General features: G+C 40.2%; 1 protein-coding gene across 26 annotated transcripts in view; it reads right to left on the bottom strand.

The window, feature by feature from the left end:
- The window catches only part of cacna1db (calcium channel, voltage-dependent, L type, alpha 1D subunit, b), a 36,564-nt gene that overhangs the window by 6,964 nt on the left and 8,462 nt on the right, over positions 1–21,138 (bottom strand). For 3 of the 26 annotated variants that reach the window (XM_037245841.1, XM_037245844.1, XM_037245842.1), the window contains exons 4-41: positions 18,309–18,448; positions 17,865–18,007; positions 16,665–16,817; positions 15,653–15,849; positions 14,998–15,101; positions 14,744–14,913; positions 14,004–14,078; positions 13,541–13,625; positions 13,411–13,437; positions 12,821–12,981; positions 12,432–12,657; positions 12,118–12,325; positions 11,858–11,978; positions 11,629–11,743; positions 11,502–11,559; positions 11,367–11,427; positions 11,135–11,279; positions 10,222–10,351; positions 8,519–8,578; positions 8,369–8,428; positions 6,707–6,813; positions 6,405–6,492; positions 6,051–6,158; positions 5,870–5,922; positions 5,610–5,768; positions 4,975–5,176; positions 4,720–4,878; positions 4,501–4,611; positions 3,756–3,833; positions 3,253–3,336; positions 2,548–2,589; positions 1,884–2,012; positions 1,711–1,776; positions 1,083–1,174; positions 816–975; positions 601–728; positions 266–362; positions 32–134 (exon numbers count right to left, since the gene is read on the bottom strand). In XM_037245841.1, the coding sequence (XP_037101736.1) occupies positions 32–134; positions 266–362; positions 601–728; positions 816–975; positions 1,083–1,174; positions 1,711–1,776; positions 1,884–2,012; positions 2,548–2,589; positions 3,253–3,336; positions 3,756–3,833; positions 4,501–4,611; positions 4,720–4,878; positions 4,975–5,176; positions 5,610–5,768; positions 5,870–5,922; positions 6,051–6,158; positions 6,405–6,492; positions 6,707–6,813; positions 8,369–8,428; positions 8,519–8,578; positions 10,222–10,351; positions 11,135–11,279; positions 11,367–11,427; positions 11,502–11,559; positions 11,629–11,743; positions 11,858–11,978; positions 12,118–12,325; positions 12,432–12,657; positions 12,821–12,981; positions 13,411–13,437; positions 13,541–13,625; positions 14,004–14,078; positions 14,744–14,913; positions 14,998–15,101; positions 15,653–15,849; positions 16,665–16,817; positions 17,865–18,007; positions 18,309–18,448 (4,405 nt within the window). The remainder of the gene's footprint in view (positions 1–31; positions 135–265; positions 363–600; positions 729–815; positions 976–1,082; positions 1,175–1,710; positions 1,777–1,883; positions 2,013–2,547; positions 2,590–3,252; positions 3,337–3,755; positions 3,834–4,500; positions 4,612–4,719; positions 4,879–4,974; positions 5,177–5,609; positions 5,769–5,869; positions 5,923–6,050; positions 6,159–6,404; positions 6,493–6,706; positions 6,814–8,368; positions 8,429–8,518; positions 8,579–10,221; positions 10,352–11,134; positions 11,280–11,366; positions 11,428–11,501; positions 11,560–11,628; positions 11,744–11,857; positions 11,979–12,117; positions 12,326–12,431; positions 12,658–12,820; positions 12,982–13,410; positions 13,438–13,540; positions 13,626–14,003; positions 14,079–14,743; positions 14,914–14,997; positions 15,102–15,652; positions 15,850–16,664; positions 16,818–17,864; positions 18,008–18,308; positions 18,449–21,138) is intronic. The other 23 variants (XM_037245845.1, XM_037245851.1, XM_037245849.1 and 20 more) reach the window with 23 other exon arrangements.

The following is a 21,138-nucleotide window of genomic DNA, read 5'->3' as shown; positions in this document are numbered from 1 at the left end:
AATTTACACAAAGTTAAATGTTTGAACTCACCTTCTGTTTTAATCTTGAGAGCAGTTCGCACCAGTGCGAACAAGGTGGCATTAAACATAACTGTGCCATCACTGTTCAGAGGCATGTTCATCGCAACCAGACGCTGAAGATGAATCAAAAATCAGACAATTCGACATTTTAACTACCATCTTTTGAGGTTAGAGGTGACAAATATCAGGATCAATGAAGGCTAATTTATAGTTTTTCATGTTTAATGTCACATCATGTACACACCTTGCAGGCCACCCTGTGTGGGCAGAGCTTGCCAAAGCCAAGAGGAGGTTGGATCCTCCTCAGCAATGTCACCACATCAAGGTGTTTTATCCGCCCCCTGCCGGGAACACAAACCAAGCCATTAGAAGTCAATAGCACAAAAAGACAACAAGGAACAATTGCTGTGGAACAAATCACATGCACAGTGTTGAGTTGCAAGGAGTTTATGAATGATGAATAATCAATATTACCGAACTGGCAGAATTAGATTTCACCAAATCCAATTTTGTTTAGCGCCAAATGGAGGCAAGGTCTGAAAGAAATACACAACAGAAAGCAAATTCCCAAGTACTCACTTTGCTTCTGGGTCATATTCGGACCAGATCCGTTTAAATTCATCAAGATGATGCGGTCCAAGAATGGACCAATCGCGGGTGAGATAGTCAAAGTTATCCATGATGACAGCAACAAACAGGTTAATAATCTGAAACCAGGAAATGGATGTGGTCTTTAATTTCAGGGTGCCTGCATTATGATTGCTGTGCAGTTTTGTGGAATGTGTCAGGATCACCAGAAAAGCACAGAGCATGTAGAAGGTGATAAAATAGATGATGGCAAAGCCGCTGCCACAGGTTCTCTCTTCTCCGGGGTTGTAGTCTGACTCAGCATCGCACAACTTCCCGGGAAGACAGGCCAACATGATCTCCTGCCAAGCCTCGCCTGTGGCACATCTATCAATAAACAATAAATAAATAAACATTGGCAACAAGTTATGGCGTTCAACCGGTTCAAATTTAATAATTTCAGTAAGCAATGAATCAAAGTGACACCAACAGACCTGAAGAGCATGAGGACAGCCTGAGGGAATGTCTGGAAATTATTGTTGCGGTTGATTTGTGTTCCATCCACCATGGCTATTTTTCCAAAAACCTGATGGCAGTAACATGCTGTTAAGTCCAATTGTAACATAACAATCTAATTGGTGGGAAGTTTCGAATTAAGGGCAACTAGGCCAGTGCCCCAACGCATGTAGCATCAGCCATTGTGGTGAAGGTAAGGGTGCTTTATCTTATTGCGCTTGTTCGTATAAGGGTAATGGGTAAACTGAAGCCTATCCTTGCCATGGCACCAGCCAATCACATCTGCCCATCTGAAGATCAGTCTAGACATCCAGATTATGAGACTGATACTCTACCTCCTGAAGTAAGAAGGCTTCACATACATTATGGGTGCCAAACTCACAACCTTCAGATTATGAGCCTAACACATGACCTCCTGCACTAACGTGGCTTCACATAACTTTTAGTGCCATCGCTTGACTCCAGCCTAGCTACCTAACATGATATTCAAGTTCACTATGCAAAAGACTGCAAGGATCAAACTCACGACCTTCAGATTATGAGATTGACGCGCTAGTAGGATGCCATTGCTTGTTTCATGCAAATTCTGTGTAGCTAAGGCTTTACCTGCATTCCGATTACTGCATAGATGAAGAACAGCATGGCTATCAGAAGCGCAACATAGGGTAGAGCCTGGGAGAAGAGAACAGAGACAGAGAATTTAGACAGTTCACCACACAAGAAATGTCATCTGATAATAACATCAAAGGTACTTTTTGGTTTATGCTTGTTAGACTCGCCTGAAAGGATTTGATGAAGGTCCACAGCAGAGTTCTGATACCATCCCCTCTGCTCAACAATTTCACCAATCGCATCACTCGAAAGAGGCGGAAGAAGGTGATGGAGATGCGAGCACTGTCCTCTGTGTTCTGCACAACGACGATATCCCTTGATCGATTAGTATTCCCGCTCAGGAAAGTTAAGAGTTACGTAAACATGCAATTCAAACTTGATTATTTTGAAAAAAGGCACATATCCATGATATGTGGCCAATTTCTAACTTCTTGATCGTGGCCAGGACAACAATTGGGACGCATGCAGAGCAACAGCATGCTGTGAATGTCTCACAAAATCAATGCATGGATTGATAAAATTGCTTCACATTTTAGAGTCCACAGTCCATAAGACAAACAAACAAACCATAAATCCAAGCAACCTCAAGTACGATGCCTTCATCACGCATGGACGTCAATGTAATACAACTATTTGCTGTGTGTACAAACACTTCAGCTTGTTGAGATGAATAACGATGATGTCTCATGCCATGCACCAAGACAATTAGAACAAATCAATTATCCTCTCAAAATATGAAATGACAGAGTACACAAGGATTTCAGCCTTTCTTTTTCTCCAGTGACCAAATGTTTGGGGAGTTTGAATGAAGGAGGCGGGGCTTCTTCTTACCCCTTGTTCCACTATCACCTTGACGACAGGGAGAGCTGCCGACTTAAAACCAAAAACCTGAAGTTAATTGGAGTTTTATAACCCACAACACCCAAAACGAATTGAGACGTCGCTGTACTCAAAGAGTAATTCTAACAGTGCATTAAAATTTATACAATAAAAAAAAATCATTGTCAGCAATACATGCAAAAGCTACCTGATATTCACTGCAACACTGCAATTGCAGAAATGAGACGATGGCTCATGAATAATGTACATCACGGATGAATGTAGTGTACATAACGTACAAAATGCAGTTTTGTGACATCATCGAAACTGCTTGGCAAATGCATTAGATCACCCCCCAATGTCACATGTACATTATGTGTAATGCTAAAAAAATATATAGACTTTATGCACAATATCCAGTACTGTACTTCTTTGTTTTTTGTTTTTATGTAGGGAAATATATTTGGTAATCACTTAAAGACATTCTAGTGTGAAAGAATTACTGTCAATACATGAATATAATGGATGAATACTGTAAATAAATACTGCATGGTTTAAGTCATTTGTAGGTACTGAAAAAAATAATAAATGTTTATGTCATTAACAAAATAAATGAATAAAACAAAGGTTCTTGGACTTGAAAGCTAAATCAAGCCCCGAGCCCTCTGCAGTTAACAACAGTGGCAAACAGATATGCATGCATGTGTGATTACTTACATTGATCTCAGTGATGGCAATGTCAACCACGCTACCCACAACAATTAAGGCATCAAATGTGTTCCATGCGTCAGCAAAATAATTCTGCAAGCGACGAGTCACAAAGACAAACACACATACACAAAAAGAAAAATAGGAGAGAGAGGGGGAGAAAGAGAGAGAGAGCAAGAAAAAAGGAAGCAAAAGTAAAAGAAAAAGTATCGTGAACGACAGAACATAAGTCATGCAAAACAAAAATGTTAAGACTCAGAAAATACGCTTTCATTCGTGGAAGTCGGATTCGAAATCACTCAATTTATTTATTATTGATCGACCTGTATATCAATTTATAATCATCTAGACTTTTTCATTTGTCCTGTCACCATAAACATCTTTCTATACCACATGGCGGGAAAAAAAACAAATGAAAAGAGAGTGGAAGGAGAAGTGAGGAAGTGCTAAAAGGAAGTGGCAAGTGGTGGAAGCAGCATAAGACAAAGCCGAACATACTGGCGTCTCTCTACCTGGCTGAGTATGATGTCGACTACACTGCCAATCACCACCAGGGCGTCAAAGACATTCCAGGCGTCCCCAACATAGCCCTGAATAGGGCAACCATGCACAATCAGCAGGAAGGAGGAGGAAACAAGGAGGGGAGGGCAGGGTCGAGGTGAGGAAGTAAGAAGGACAGGAAGGGCACGTGAGGGCTGCTTTAAATTAAATTAAAGGAGGACCATTATCGGATCAAAGGTTCTGTCGGCCACAGCTATCCAATACTGGGAAAGCTTTCGGGGAGCATCTACGCTGGAAAGAATGAAAGAAATAGCTGTGCACACTAAACTTACAGATATGGTCATTTAACTCTCAGTTTGAAATTGTTGAGATTTTTGTGCTTTGATTTTGTCGTTGACGTGGTATTGATTCAACATTGACGTTATTAAGGTCTTGCTCCACAGTTGCTCCATCTTTTAGCAATGGGGGTACAATAGATTTAAGTTCTTGGCAGCAGCAAAATAAATTAGGACAAAACTTTGCTATTAGTTGTTAGCGCTTGGAGCACTTAGTTATAAGTCAAGTTATGATCATGCTCAATAGAATCAATTCAACTTTTCTTGCTGCATTTATTTCTGTGGTTGTTTTTCTTATTTAAACCCTAAATTAAAAAACAGTTTAGTATGCAGTCCAAATTTAGTATGTAGTCCAAATGTCCAGCCACAATTTTTCATAACAGCTTTTGATTTTCTAATATCCCTCACCGCACAAACTCACCCTGGGCTTAAAGGCAATGAGCTTGAAGATCATCTCAACTGTGAAAACGCCAGTAAAGACCATGTTTAGGATATCCATAGCATAGTTGAAGAGGTGAGACTGGCCATGGTGCTGGAAAGAGGCAGCGCATATATTGGATTAAAACTCCTCGTCAATGACCGTTTCAATGCGGGTGAAGCAAGAATCAAGATTGATACTGAAATTGAAAAGGCCTCTTACCTGTATCGCTAGACACAGAGTGTTGAGGATGATTAGGACAAACATGACATACTCAAAGCCAGTGGAGTTGACCACATACCAGAATTTGTACTGGTATGGGTTTTTGGGTATGTAGCGACGCAGGGGACGGGCTTTGAGAGCATACTCCACACACTGGCGCTGACGCAGTTAAGAAGTTGTGAAAGAAAAACACTTTAGACCATAGAGTGCATTAAAAAAAAAAAAAGAAACAAATACGGAGGTTGGACTCAGTACCTGGTTCTTATCCAGCTCACAGTTCTTGTATTCCTTCTCACCCTGCTCCTGGAAGGTGACAATAACGAAACCAACAAAGATGTTCATCATGAAGAAGGCAATGATGATGATGTAGATAATGAAGAAGATAGATATCTCAATGCGATAGTTGTAGATGGGACCCATGTTTTCGCGATTAGAGTCGATGGCCTTGTATAAGAGACTGTGGGGGGAAGAAAAAAGAACAGAACAGCATGAAACAGCGCAGACCTCCGCCAAGACTTCACTCAATAATCTTAATAGCTAAAAGGAAAACACATTTTATTGCTGGGTTTTTTTTTTTGTGAGATTGAACCTACTAGCTTTAAATTGCTGCTAAGCACAGATCTGGATTCAACTTAGTTTGATAATGCAATTTCCTATTCATGCATACAGACAGCAAATTTTGTTTACATAAGATTGGAAACCAGGTCCTGTCACAAATAGAGGAAATCAGTAATTGAAAGTAACTGACCCCAAAATAAAAAAATCAAGGTTTGCTCTTCTAACACTGCTTTTATTATTTCCTATGATAAAATGGGGTTGAGAGTTGATTATGTTCAAATTCCCCTAAAATTCCACAAAACGGTATGCCAACAAAAAACTGTTGTCCTTACGTGGGCCATCCTTCGAAAGTAGAGACAGTGAAGAGAGCCATCATGGCCATGAGGACATTATCAAAGTTGAAGTCACTGTTGTACCAGATCCTCTCCTTGACCATGGGCAGTGGCTTGGCCATTGTGGTGTCTCCATTGTGGTAGAGAATGTACGTTCCCCTGTGGTTTGGCGAAGACACTTTTTAATTATCCATAAGGTTGCGCAAACATGGAGATCCTTGTGAGGCCACAACGAACGAGTAAATAAATCATAAACTCACTTGCACTCATCTGGACTGGACTTTGCATCGTCTGAGCAGCGATAAAATTTACCCTGTGTATGAAGAGGATAGACAGCTGGCTTATTAGGCTAATCTATAAACCAATGTTTGGACTTCACCACAATCTGTTGCCTCCTCTCCACATCATATGACGAATTCCTTGTTTGTTACTTTACTTTACCTTAAAGAGCTGCACTCCGATGCAAGCAAACATAAACTGGAGCAGCGTGGTGACGATCATGATGTTGCCGATGGTCCTGATGGCAACAAACACGCACTGGACCACATGCTGGGGGAAAAAGACGTTAAAAGGTGGGTGAATGTATTGTATGGGCAGAAGTATTGGGACACCTCCCATTTACACATACAAAAAAGTAAAACTGAATCTATCAATGCAAATCTTGAATTGTCCAAATATTTTCGTTGTTGAAGGAAGAGTTCAAATTCAAGGGGAACTAACATCTGAGTGATTAAGAAGTGTACATATATTGGACATGCACAAATCTAAACAATCCAGAAACAATGTCATGCTAACCTTGAGTCCTTTGGCTCTGTTGATGGCCCTAAGCGGCCGGAGGACTCTCAAAACACGAAGAATCTTCACCACTGAGATTGCAGAAGACCTATGGAGGAAGATAAACTATCATTAGACAGGCCCTTTTAAAAAATCTACACCATCAGTGAAACTATCCAAAATAATAAAAATGCTTCACTTGACAAGGGGTCAATGTTATTGACATACATCCAATCAACACAGGGTGGCAGAGTAAAATAAATAATAGATGGCTGCACAAATATGGGTACATGAATAAACATTGATTGCGAAATGATACATACTGAATACCAAAGGAGACCAGAGACACTCCAACAACCAACAGGTCCAATAAGTTGAAGTAGTTCCGACAAAATGCTCCTTTATGAAGGAACGCTCCAAATGCCGTCATCTGAACAGACAGATGTCAGTCAAGACCAGCAACACTATCACAAAAAAATATTCCGTGGCACTGCTTCATATTAAAAAAAATATATATGGAAAGTGTTGAAACAGAATAATAAAGTAAATAAATCTTGTCTGAAAAGTCCATGCATTGTGTTTTGTAAGCGGTCATGGACAACACATTAAAGTGACACGGTCGAAAATCCAAATCATATAAACATGAAAGTAACTGATGCAGTGACAGACTTTACTCTCACAAGGCAAATTCTTAATAAACTATAAAAATGTGGGTTAGTCAACATGTAATCTAGTACAGTGGAACCACCAAAGTCGAATGGCTTTCAAGTCACACAATTTGGAATGCGGTGGGGTGCATAGATTACCAACCAATGTGAAATATTCCAATTATGTTTCAGGGAGATCATTTTACTAATTCAATCTGGAAGGTATTTGTGACATGCGACATTATGCCTTTAAAATTACCTCAAAGGTAAGACTGAATTAACTTTCTTACTGTAACTTAGATGTAAGCCTTAATGGCCAAAACAAGTATTGGATATGTATTCAAAACACCGCCTGTACAATTATTATAGGTTTGATGATAGCAACAGATTTTGTGGGAATTTTTTATTTAAAATCAAAACACACCAGATGTTTACCCATCCATCCATCCATCCATCCATCCATCCATCCATCCATCCATCCATCCATCCATCCATCCATCCATCCATGCATGCATCCTTCCATCCATCCATCCATCCATCCATCCATCCATCCATCCATCCATCCATCCATCCATGCATGCATCCATCCATCCATCCATCCATCCATCCATCCGTTATCTGAACCGCTTTATGCGTGTGTTTAAAATTCAACCATTGTGGTTCCACTGTATATTACATACACATAAGACATCCAACACAGCATTCTAAAGGCAATACATTCTTTTCTGGTGCAGTTTAATCCTATTTTCTATAGAAATGGCCTGTGATCTTCTCCTGGTCTAACTCTAAAGAAAGCAAAAACCTTTGCTTGATCTAGTTGGAACATGCAAAGGAGTGATTCAAAGGATTCAACCTTGAAAATGGTGTACAGGTTCAGTTGAGCAATTTGATTTTAGGTTAAAAAGCAGGACCTTGAGATTAATTACAAAAAACACACACAAAAAGTAGAAATGTTTTTGGGGCAAATCGTTCAAATTAATTATAAAATTGGAATATGCTTCACGCATTAAAATTGAATTCTTAAAAATGTTCCCCTTATTAGGTTTTTAAACAAGTTTTTTTCTTCTTTTTTCTCAGTTTTATAAAGAAAAATGCGATGTGTTCAATGAATTAGACTCAGGCTTGAATGGAACAGTCCTTGACAGAAATGGAAATATTATTAAAATACATTAAAATACAAAATAGAGACAGAATAATACTGACGAACTGTCGCCATGACAACACGACATACGGCCGTTACTAAGGGGAAGGTGGGCAGCATATGCAGCATGCTTGGAATTGTTGTATTTACTCATTTAATCTTATTTTGCAGAGGCATCTCAACGCTCTCTTGTTTACCTTAATAAGGATCTCAAATGTAAACATACTAGTGAAGACATAGTCTGCATAGCCTAGGATCTGAGGAAGCAATCAGAGTGACACAAGCACGCAGGAGGTTACTGAAGCTCTAGCCAGCACAGCACCACACAACACACACACACCATTTACCTTAAACAGGATCTCAACAGTAAAGATTGCCGTGAAAGCATAGTCAAAATAACCAAGTATCTGCAAAAGGCAATGCACAAATTGCAGTCATCAAAACGTTCTGGGGACAACAGCACAGTGATTGTGTTTGACTTTTGTCACACGAGCGCACACAAGCTCATGTGTGCTCTGCACCAATTTTTAATGAGTTTGGGTTGCAATGGCTTTGGGTTGAGCCGAAACAGCTTCAGCACAAGCTGGTGTTGATCCAGAAAGTTCAATTTGTCAGATTTCCAAGTTCCTAATTTACTATATGACCATAACATTTGACCTATGAAAAATTATATCGAAATAGACAGACAGATGGTACAGTGGACCTGCGCGATTTGCAGAAGATAGGGACCAATTGCCAATAGCAAAATTCTTCAAATCATTAACTCTCATTATAATTGGCATTAGATTCTATTTTTTTTAACTGCGCTTAAGATGGGGGATCAGGAGAAAATACCACAAATATACGGGGGTCCTCTGTACAACATTTAGAAATGACAAACACAAACACATGTCAAATACTACAAATTTTAACATTACTTTACTGGCAGTCATACTGGTTTTCTAACCTAATACTGCATGTATCGGTTATACTGGTGCATCCTAATAGTAAGATAGAATATCATGTAAAAGTTCAGTTTTTTTAATACGTAAATTAAAAAAAGGGATAATTTTAAAATATATTGCAGGAGGTCATTTCCAAACAAATTTAAATTAGCTAAGCTCAAATCATTAAATAATATAGTTTTATATTATATTATACATATATACAAGTATATATTTCTCCCTCTCTCTCTCTGTCTCTCTCTCTCTCACGCTCTACATATTTATTTATTTATTTATTTATTTACCCCCCAGTTCACATTTTTACAAATTTTGACAGGTAGATGACACAATGGGCCTGATTCACTAAAGGTTTATGTAGGCAAGATGGTCACACTCGATTGCTCAGATGTGGAAGCATGTGAATCGAAGAAACCAAATAGGCAAAATAGCCACACAATTCATTTTGCACGTTTCTACAGAACACAAATACAGAAAATACTGAGAAGAAGTGTAAATAGATTAATTTAGCTTGTGCATTGTGATTTATCAAACCTGAGAGGAATTGTGGTGGGTAATTTTGTGTCTTTAAATACCATGTCTTAAAAGTGTAAACCGGCACCATTCTACTTAATTAAGACAATTGTTGCAAGGAGGAGGCGTAGGTACAATAAGACGCAATAGGAACAATTGATCTTGTCTCTTTGCATAAACATTTTTGGCGCAATTTTTGAAATAAAAATTGACTTGCCATATTGTCCATTCAGTGATGCAGTTATGTCGTCGTTTCTGAATGACCTTGGGTCTGAATTGGAGCCAGTCACAAGAAGTCGTGCCAAATTACCTATGACTATGTTTTCTTTCAGAGCATTTTTTTTCTGGTGTGCTGTCCCAATTTTGTATTGCATTGTTACTCAGGATGGACAGATGCATCCATTCCACACTCACTTAGTAAATTGCGTGCAACACTGCCTCCAACACTGTTCGCGATTTGTAATCTTAGTAAATCTGGCCCAATGAGTCGTGAATTCTACGACTTGCCAGATGATATCGCTTTGAGACAGCTAAGAGCCTCCTTACGTATGACTTTAGAAACTTTTCCAGACAATTGGCCGATGTTGTTTACGTACAATATTGCGTGCAGAGAAGCTGCGTATAGGGTCCTCGGCAGCCAAAGACACGGAGCTGAGCATGATGAAGACCAGAATGAGGTTGGTGAAGATCTGATGATTTATCAGCCTATGGCAGAACACACGAAACCTGCAACATTTCAGAGACAACGAATCATAAGGAAGAAGTTAAAGAGTGGTCATCGGAATTACTCAAAAAGACAATCATCGTATAATGTGATATGACCTCCATCTAGCAATTAAATTAACACTACACAAAAAATATTTTGTTGAATCCACTATATACCCACAATGTTGTGAGCAACATCATTCCATCAATTTAGTTACTTAGTAATATCAACTCGACCCCCTTTCTACCACTGCAGCACGCGGTTAGCCAGCAAGATATGCGAACAACCTGAAAAAGGCATCTTTCCTCAAGCGACATGTTTTGTGTTATTTGGGCAACAGTGTCTCTTTCATGTGGACCCGCTAGCTCATCCAATTATGTGAACCCACACACAACACAAAACCAAATGAGGTGGTGACTTATTGGACGACGCAGCGCTGGAGTCTAGCCTGCGGATCAGTTGGTGTATTTCTCCTGATTGTTGTTTCTCCTCATTTTTTCAACAGACAAATGCCTTCTGTCTGAAAATCAAAAAGTTTTTCCCATTCAAATAAGTGAGTCAAGTATAACAGTTTATTTGTTTTCATCTGCTGCACTGACTGTTGTGTCCAACTAATGACAACAAATGCTCCCAAGGTCCAAAGCTCAGGTGATGTGCTAACTTTACCAGCTCAGGGGAACCTCACTCCTCAATCCCTACCAAAATCTACAAAGCCTCCATTGCTTACAGTAACTGCTTCAACTACACAAAAACACTTCACAGATATGAACCTTAAAGTGGTCAAAATTCGACTTTGTACTCACGGGTTGGTGCTGCTGAAGATGAAAAAGGCGCTGCCCTCTGGGATGGGAGGTGTTTTTTCCTTGATGGTGAGCACTGACAGTCTCTTGGGCCGGGGCCCAACAGGGACTTCTGGGAGGTTGGCATTGTCGTCATCCACACAACACACTAAAAACAGAACAATAGTCATGAAAACAACACAGCTATTTATTAGGAATCTCTCTCTTTTTTTTTTAATCCTAATTTTTATCTCACCTGGCGAGTCATTGGCAGAATAAAGTTCTTTGTCCTCCTCGAGTAGAAACTCAACTGGCACCTACACACATTGTCAGAGAGTTAAAAAAAAAAAGAGACGGACACCGATGTAAAGTCATGAACATGCTTGTCTACCTTGGTCTTGCCATCGGTGTCTTGTTCTAAATCCACTCTGTGTTCTGTGCCCACCTCTCTATTTTGGAGTGATGAAAATGTGCTGTTAGCCAGAAGCACTTGTGATCATTTGAGACAAAGCTCATACTTGGCGCTGTTCCGCCTCTTCTTGGCCTCTTCTTCTTCCTTCTGGGCTGTGTTGAGGCTCTCAGCGTCAGCCAGGTTGTCGACAGCAATGGCCAAGAACACATTAAGCAGGATGTCTTGTCATGGGGATTAAGAGAAAAATCAATGGTGGAGAACAAGAAAATATGAAAACAACCCACAATGAGCATTTCTTCAGCTGAATGTGCCAAAGTTTGTGATCTGCAGGATACAGTTTCCACAGATGAAGAGGATGATGAAATAAATGCAGACCACCATTCCAGAGGAGGCTGGACCACCATACGCCATGATCCCGTCGTACATCACTGTATTCCAGTCTTCTCCTGTCAGAATCTGAGTAAAACACGAGGAACAAAATTGGAAAAAAATTTCAATTCCTTAGTTATACTGGAAAACGGTATGCCTTCAACTTGATGGGAACAACATGGGACGGCCCTTCTCATTTCTCAGCTCCAAAGTCGGATCCACTCACCTGGAACACGGTGAGTAGGGCCTGAGGAAAGTTGTCAAAAGTGCTCCGTTTGGTCACCGTCTCATCAAAGTTAAACTTGCCCCCGAAAAGCTGCATGCCCAGCAGGGAGAAGATGATGATGAAGAGGAAGAGAAGCAGCAACAGTGAGGCGATTGACTTCATGGAGTTGAGCAAAGAGGCCACCAGATTACTCAGTGATGCCCAGTGGCTGAAAGAAATTAGAGGTTCGTGAGAATCCATCCATCTTGTATCTTGTTTTGTTCAGGATTAAGACAAATTATTCTTGCAGAACACCAGGACGCACTGCTGCTCACCGCGTGACCTTAAAAATTCTCAGGAGGCGGACGCAACGGAAAACAGAGATGCCAAGCGGAGACATGATGGCCAGCTCCACCAGGATGGTCTCGATGATGCCTCCGCACACCACGAAACAATCAAAGCGATTGAACAGGGAGACAAAGTAGGCCTGGAGCCCCAAGCTGTACATCTTCACCAGCATTTCTAAAGTAAACATGGCCAGGAGAACTTTGTTGGCGACATCTGAAAAAGCAAGGAGAGAAATGAAGTTAATTTGGAAACAAAAATAGCTATGTTGCCATCAAAAGGGACAATTCAGTTCACTCGGTATGACAATAAAAAAAAAAAAACTATTAAACTGTACAACAAACAGACTGAAAGCTACAAAGGAAGAAACTCAGCTTACCCTGAACTTCAGTGAGCCAGTCCGGTTGGTTGTAGTGCTCGGAGGCGATGGTGAGAGTATTGAGGAAAACCAAGATGATGACCAGCCAGTAAAAAGTCACAGATTTTACTGCGGCGCGACACTTCCTGCGACAGAAACGATTCCACCGTCGCCCCTGTCGACTACCAAAACAAACAAAAAACAAAATGTCACACATAGTCCTCCATTTTTACACTGCTTTTCTTGTACAAGGTCGCGACAATGCTTAAAGGGCAGACTCAATCCTCGCCAGGCAATCATATTGCTTGCACTGAGCGGAGGTGGACACACACTGCCTGCAAGGAAGTCAGGCGAGTGTACCACTACACCATCAGTGACCAGGACAGGATGGAACGAAACATAATGAATGCAAAACGGACATGGTCAGTCATGATCAAGACGACAGATGATGCATTCATTGATAAGTGAATCTCATTTAATTAGGAATGGACAACATCGGGGATGAATGTAGAGTTCAAACAATGAAAGAAACTCCAGGCATGCAGGATGAGTTGAATCCACTGGGATGAAGCACATACACCTACTGGGTGATATCATACCGCGGTACTAACCTGCATTTTGACTTAGTAATTTTTTTACTGAGGAAAACAGAGGATGAAACTTTTTAACAACACTGTGTTGCAGCTGTAAATACTGTAAGTAACACGTGAAAGGGTCGGTAAAAATGCTAATGACACTCACCACAAAGGAGCACAGCAGAGCCATTTGTCATCCTCGCTGTGATTGTCAGTGTTCACAGACTCGGTCTCACTTGTGGGCACGCTCGCTGTTGAATCACACAAAAACAAGACACTATAAAAAAAATACATTGACGAAATAGAACAAGGACTTCCTGTGTCCTGAAATTAACCCATTTGTCTTTCGCACGTTATAAAATATTTTCTTGTTGCCTTTTATCTTGTTTTAATATGTAGACAAATGTAAGTCTATGTAAAACAACTTGGGCAAAGATTGGCAATACATTCAATATATTGTCCAATAAAGTCATAGTGAAGTGAAGGTATTTTCAAATGGTGATGAAGGGATGAGATATGAGCACATACAGACCAATGTTGTGGAGAACTAAAATCATGCCAATAAATTGCATGACAAATGATTGACACAATGTGCATGAAAACACCATTTGGGTTAAACACACATTTACCCTGTGTCTCTGTGGACTGGGTGAACCAACCAAATTTTCCTTTCTTCTTCTCGGTGAGGTCTGCTAACGTGACCCCTTGGTGTTAACAACATGCAGTTCACATAGCCAGACAGCAGAGGAAGCAGCGAGTCAGTACACAGCAGTGGAACAGAGACCAGAAATAGAGGCCAGAAAACATTCTTTAACCAAATGATAAATGATGGTTTATTTTCTCTTATTAAGAAGAAATGACCATAAATACTGAGGTGACACTCAGCTTTAGTTAACCTTACTGTGATTGTGATTGTGATTGTGATCGTGACTCATTTGTTTATTTTGTGGGATGTGCTGCTACATGACAGCAGCACTATTCCAATCTTACTATTAGAACATATGGCATACAGTAGAGAGAGATAGGTGGAACCCAATTATGAAATGCTTAAAAATCTGTACATCAAGTCCATTGTAGAAATAGTTGGCAACAAGAGTAGACATGAAACGCAAAAGAATTCTGGGGAGGACAAACTTTAGTAGCAACTAACAGTGCTACAAGGCGCAATCATTGACTAAAATACTACATTGTTTTGGATGCAAACACAAGTGAAGAAGCAAAGGTAAAAGGAAAACAGACATGAAAAGCACTGAATAGTCTTGCATGAGACTTGTCTGCACCGATGCAAGACCTTTGGAGACCTAAGTCTTGATACAAGTAAGTTGGTGTCAAAGTGTACGAATAGTGAATTAAACTTCAGGGAACTCACTGTTGCGCTTTCCCTCCTCATCTCCCTCGTCTTCATTCTCAGGGTCAATGTCCTCGGCCTGTGTGATCCAGTCCAGGTAGCCCTTCAGGTCTTCCTCGAGCTGCTGCTTCTCACGCAGCTTCTGGAAGTCACCTCGTGCCTTGGCCTTCTCTCGCTCTTTGGAGAATTCTCTATATACAGCGAGGGCGCATAGAGCTAGGTCATCGTTGTGACAAGTCAACAAAGTGGCCTAAAATCCAAGAGAAGAAACCTACCCACTGAGGACACCTAAGACCAAGTTAAGAACAAAGAAAGAACCAAAGATGACCAGACTGACAAAGTAGACCCACGGCAGCTCAAAACCCATCGCGTCATTCATCTAGAAACACACACAAAGAGAAAAAGTAAAACGGGTTAAACTCCTATCAAAACATATTTTAACATTTTATGAGAGTGCAGTTGTACAGTAAAGCAAACCAGCATGTCTGTTTGAGACATCAAAAAGATAGAATATCTGAATTTTCCTTTCCCTCAACTCTGTCCATGAAATCTTCCTAGATTTGTCATGTCATTTGTAGGCTGCTTTAGCAACAGCCTTGGCATGACGTTGGCATGGTAACACATGAGGCTGAAGAGGACAATGAGGAAGGCCACAAGAGCGAGGGACGACAAGACAACATTGTATGGTCTTCATCGCTCCAGATGTGGATGCATTGTAATCGCAAAGGTACAGATAAATAACAAGCACTCACATTCATATACACTCCTATGGATAATTTTATCTTTAATGAACTGAACATGCATGCTTTTGGAATGAGGAAAACTTGTAAATCCCGCAGAGGAAAGCCAGAGCTGAGGTTCAACCCCTCAAAACTGTGAGACTTTTTTTTGGGTGTCTTTATCATGTTGCATTACTATGATTAATCTTACCCAGTAGAGTACATCGGTCCATCCCTCCATGGTAATACACTGGAACACAGTGAGCATGGCAAACAAGAAATTGTCAAAGTTGGTGATGCCATTGTTGGGACCTTGCCAGCCTTCTCTGCACACAGTCGCGTTTAGTGTGCAGTGGCGACCGTTGCCGGACACCGCGCATGGCGTTGCCTCCTCTTCTGCCAGAATACCTGAACAAGACAATCATAATTAAGAATTAAGAACCTGATGTATCTAAAGAAACTCACAGGAACCCAAGATATGAACTTCTAAACTGTGAGGCAGTGCACTGTGCTGTCTTGATTAATCTAAGTCCCTGTAGTGTTTCAGTTGTCATATAGTATACAGTACTGCTATTTTTTTTTTTTCTATCTTTGTCTGTTCCCTCTGAAAACTTGCAATAAAAGAACATCACAATACAAAAATCAAAACTGTTGACGAGTACAATTGTACCAGAAGAAAACGGCAGATACACCACAGTGCAAGACCAATTAGCCAAAGCGGCTGGGTTGAAAAAAATAAATAATAGCTCAAAATAAAATCAATCCAAAGATATTGCAAAAATATAACATTTAAAAAGTAATTACAAGAAAAAGAGAACTATTCACACTCACAATTACAAGTATGTTGGAATGTGTGAGGAAGCACAGCATTGCAAGAAAACTCATGGAAATGCGAGAACATGCAAACGCCACACACTATTTGAACCCAGCTCTCCCGACTGTAAGTAATCTTTTGTATACAGTATACATATTTGTATTATGAAAGCAAGAAAAAACAATCGGTGGATATTAGTCCTCTAATCGCTGGATGGATAGGAGCCACCATCTGTCCTTTAAGCTTGCAGTATTTGCGATATCCAATATGTCCATTAACTCTGTGGATTTAAAGCCTGTATGTATGCTAAAGACGGATCATCCATACCAAACATCCGCCTTTTTAACAACCTAGAACTAATGTGTCCTTATTGAATGGCAAAAAAGTTCAAGTCATGTCAAAGCCTCACCTGTTTTGATCACATAGCAGGTAGCGTGCATTTTGCCAATGAAGAGCTCCAGGCCGATGATGGCGTAGATGATGATGACAAAAAGGACCAGCAGAGCGATGTGAAGCAGAGGGACCATGGCTTTGATGATTGAGTTCAAAACCACCTGCAGACCTGCAAACACGCACAACAAGTGAGTGTTTATCAGAGAAAGCCCAACTCTGATTGAGTTATATAAATGAACTAACTTGCATGGTGCATATGCCTTTATTTTAGCATAACCTCTAAATCTGTTTTTGTTTATTGTAATGCAGCTTCATTTCAAAATCAATCTGCCCTAATATGGCTACACATTTGGGTCACTTTGATTTGTTGTTTCAGCAATGTTACAATGAAGTTAATAGAATGTCACTCATTAGAGTTGCCTCTTTGACATTTTTTGCCTCCACTATGTAATTTACTTTTCAAGCAAATGTACCGAATGCAAATGAGCAGTGATATGTTACATCAACACGGGTCTCCTTATTTGCTCTTTTAATGGGCCTTGCTATTATGTTAAAAGTGAAAGTCAGATGACCACAATCTATTCTACTATACATATGGGTGTTTAGGATTTATTATTTATTTGATGGCGTACATTTACTACAAAAAGTGTGTTCAGTAGGTTTTGGCTTTTACTTTACATAACGTTTCTGCTGAAATGTTTTAAGATGATCCAGAAAATATGGAGGAATGATTGGATGAAAGAGAGGATTACACACACGCTGACCCTCACACTTTTCAGGCCATGATTTTTCTTGTCAGAGGTCAGAATGTGATGATTGCATTTTCCCAGAAATGGAATATTCATTGAAACCAAATGTGAAAATCTTACAGTTCAGTTCAGCTTCATCTTTCCTCCTCATGGTGCGTTGCTATGGAAATGTGAGGACCCAGAGGAGGAATCCTCTACAGGCTGGGTTATTTTCTCGATTCATAAGCATGAGTCTTGTATGAGTCGAGGATTGATCCGAGTGGCACATCCTGGGTTATGACTGTTATTGTTAGTTATAAGTGGGCAGGAAGTGATCAGCACATCCGCCTCACAGTCGAAAGGTCCCGGGTTCATTTTAGTTTCGGCTTTCTTTTTGCCTGATCTCCCTATGCTCTAAATATGTCCATGCTTGTGTGATGCGACTTTGAATGGCTGTTACTTGTTAAACATGATGTGTGTCAACTCACTTGGAACGCCAGAGACAAGGCGAAGAGGGCGAAGTACTCGAAAGGCTCGGAGGGCCTTGACATCAAACCCCCCAGGCTTGCCTCCTGTCTGGCCGCCTGAGTCAGCGTCTTTGGTTATCATCTCCAGGACAACACTGAACAAGCTGTGGAGAGCGGAACGAGTGTGAGAGAGATGTTCTCCCGTCTACATGTACAATTTAGAGGGCCCAAATATCAGTCACTTACTTTTGACAGACCAGAAAACAGTTTATGTTTTGCACATATTCATTTTATAATTTGAATTACTACTCTGCATTAAAGGAAAAATATATAATGACAATGTGAAATAAAATGGGGGGAAACTTTCAATGAGGGTGTGTCATACGTTTTTCAGGATTGTGTGCTAAAGGGTGTGAGTACTATATACACACAAAATTAGAATCAAAAAGAAAAATGAAGACTCACCCTACTATGACGATGACAAAGTCCAGCATGTTCCAGCCATTTCTGACGTAGGAGTTCTGGTGCATGACCAGACCATAGGCAATAATCTTCAAAAATGTCTCAATAGTGAAAATGATCAGGAAGGCATATTCGACTGTTTCCTGTTAACAGAGTGGAAGCAAAAGGAAAATGGGGATGGATTTTTTGTTTCAATTTTTTCAGTTATTATTTCTTTTCTTTTTTTCTTTTTTTTATGGACAACCAGTGTATGGATGGATGGAAAATTACCAACAGCAAAGATGTTTCCTTCAAAGCATATTTCAAAGATCAGGCTTGAACAATCTACAAGTTTCCATGGCAACTCGGTTGGGTAATAGAGACAGGTGTCTGAACTTGGACGATCCTGCACACAATCTACTTTTTTTGTGTTTATGTCGTCGGTCCGATTTGCGTTCTCTCTCACAGGAAACACCATCATTGTTGTATTCGCCTCCATGAGCACTTGTCTTTCTGCTTCTCCCACACACACACACGCACATACACTCATTCTCTGTGTTCATGTCTGCATTATGCCATGCAAAAGGGTCAGCGAGTTGGCAGCTTTAGAGGCCCATTAAGCTAAGCACTTGTGCTGATTTAGATGACGTAAACACAGCAAGTGCTCTTGAATGGGACGTGGTCATTCACGGGCAGTAAACAGACAGCTCTGTTTAAGACACGTCATCTCAAATCCTTTATAGGTAAATGCCTTCCAGTGGCCCCATTTAAAAACATGCCACTGCAGACTCTCCTTTAAAGACAAAAAAACAGGAAATTGATTAAAAAGTAACTGAATCCTCCAACTAAAAATGTTACCAAAGTTTTGGCTGTGAGTCGCGTAGAAATTAAAATGAGGTTGATGCTGAGATTTCCCGGCTGTGTTGTGGTTGTGTTTACACTCGCTCTGAAATATCTGCTCGTCAACTTGTTGAACTGCTGACACAGTATGAGCCAAAGTATGGAGATTACAAGAGACCACAAACGATGCAGTCACATGACCACTAATGTGCTGACACACACATACAAATGAATGGTGCCCTATTTTCATGCCCAGCACAAGTCTAGCACAAAACCAGTCCAACTGATGCATGGGTTTTCTTTCTTTTGGTATTTTCTCAGACGCAATTACAAAGAGATGTTTGCGCCGTTGTGAGCGTGAACACGGCCAACTTGTTTCCCAGCTAATGGAAGCTCCTCATTCCCTTTAAATTCAGCACAGGAGAGGTGAGCGGTCTCCACGTCAGAAACATAAACGGACTCGCTGGAGCCCGATTCAGGAGAACGACACACAAAAAACAGCAATCATCTCATTTTATATTTGATAAATCAACGCTCCTAAAGTCATAGGATTAACCATAATTTTCAAGAAAATATTAGCACAGAAATGCACAAGTTCAAGCCACAGTCATGCGTGACATTGTGGGGTGTGAAAACCAATGGATGTGAAGCTCAAGAAAGTGAGATGAGAAGAAGATTATATAAGGTTTGTGAGTCAAGCACACTCGGAGTCATTTTTTATGCACTCCAGTCAATACAATTACAATAATAAACATGCCTTTGAATTAATACTTCTCTGAGAGAGCCCATCAGTTGAGCATTAGAACCTTTTTAAGGGCAGAATCTTGGCTGCTTTCTGGGAGCAGCTGTATTTTTTACAGTATTTTCCTTATGAGACCATCCAGCCGTTGCATTACATTTTGAAGGAATATGCAAATGAAGATGGGGGGAAAAAATCTTCACACATAATCACAGTAATCTCCTTGTGAGCCATATAGTACAGCTGTAGTCAGGATACGGTTGCCATGGAAATAAGGCTTCTTTTTTTTAAATATGTGTGGGCACTGAATGAGACTTGAACTTGGGACAGTCAAGAAAGATGAGTCCCTGCAATAACGCTTGACGGAATAACCGTGAAGTTCCGTACTATTTCTTTCCAAAAAACTTAATTTGCAGTGGGAACCAAAATAATTTTTGCTGCTTTTCTTTAATCTTTAGCTTCCATGACTTCAAGATGATCTAAATCTTCACTAATGACAACAAAACGCAGGCTTGGACCCTCATTGCTGAGAGAAAGAAAAGCAGCTTAATTGATTTAAGGAGAAGCAGCGCATCGTGTAAGCCTTCAAATCCTCTCTTTTGGGAACCGGACAAGAAATTCTGCTTACTAGGGCCAAAGCCAGGACAAAGTACAGCAGAGGATAAATGAAATGTCCTAGATTTTTTTTTGCACATGAATCCTGAATGAGTCGTGAATTCTGGTTGTAGTGGAAACAGCAAAAAGAAGGAAACATTTGTATTTTGCTGAAGGACCCCCCCCCCCCCCCCTACCCCTTACAGATGTGTATTTGCAGCACTTAAAGTTAATGAGGTAATGAATTGTAAACATGATTGACTGGTGTTTGTACAAGCACCAGTGTTTTAGTTATACAGCACTCCTAGGCCCCATTCTTCTCATTACAGGGCACTGCATCAACCAAATCATTTAAAAGATATTCTTTTAACATTTGAGTGAATTAATTACAGTTATTCTATAATGCAAGAAATAAAATAACCCCCTCAAGTGCCAATCACATTGTCATGTCTATACGGCTGTTAGCCACTAGGGAACGTATAGACGGTACCAACAGATTGCTTGGGTATGTTGTAATGTGTTAAGTGTTTTAGTCAATGCATGTATTTTTTAAGATAACCATCTTTTACACGCACTATTTATATGTGAAAAGGTTGATGTGATTGCTGTCAGTCAATATGTGCACTACGATTGACTGGAAATCAATTCAGCATGTACAAGTCCTCTCGCCCCAACGTCAAC

The sequence above is a fragment of the Syngnathus acus genome, chromosome 2 (assembly GCF_901709675.1).
Source record: "Syngnathus acus chromosome 2, fSynAcu1.2, whole genome shotgun sequence".
Lineage (NCBI taxonomy): Eukaryota > Metazoa > Chordata > Actinopteri > Syngnathiformes > Syngnathidae > Syngnathus > Syngnathus acus.
Note: the sequence above shows the minus strand (reverse complement) of the source record. Positions and strands in the feature narration are given on the sequence as shown.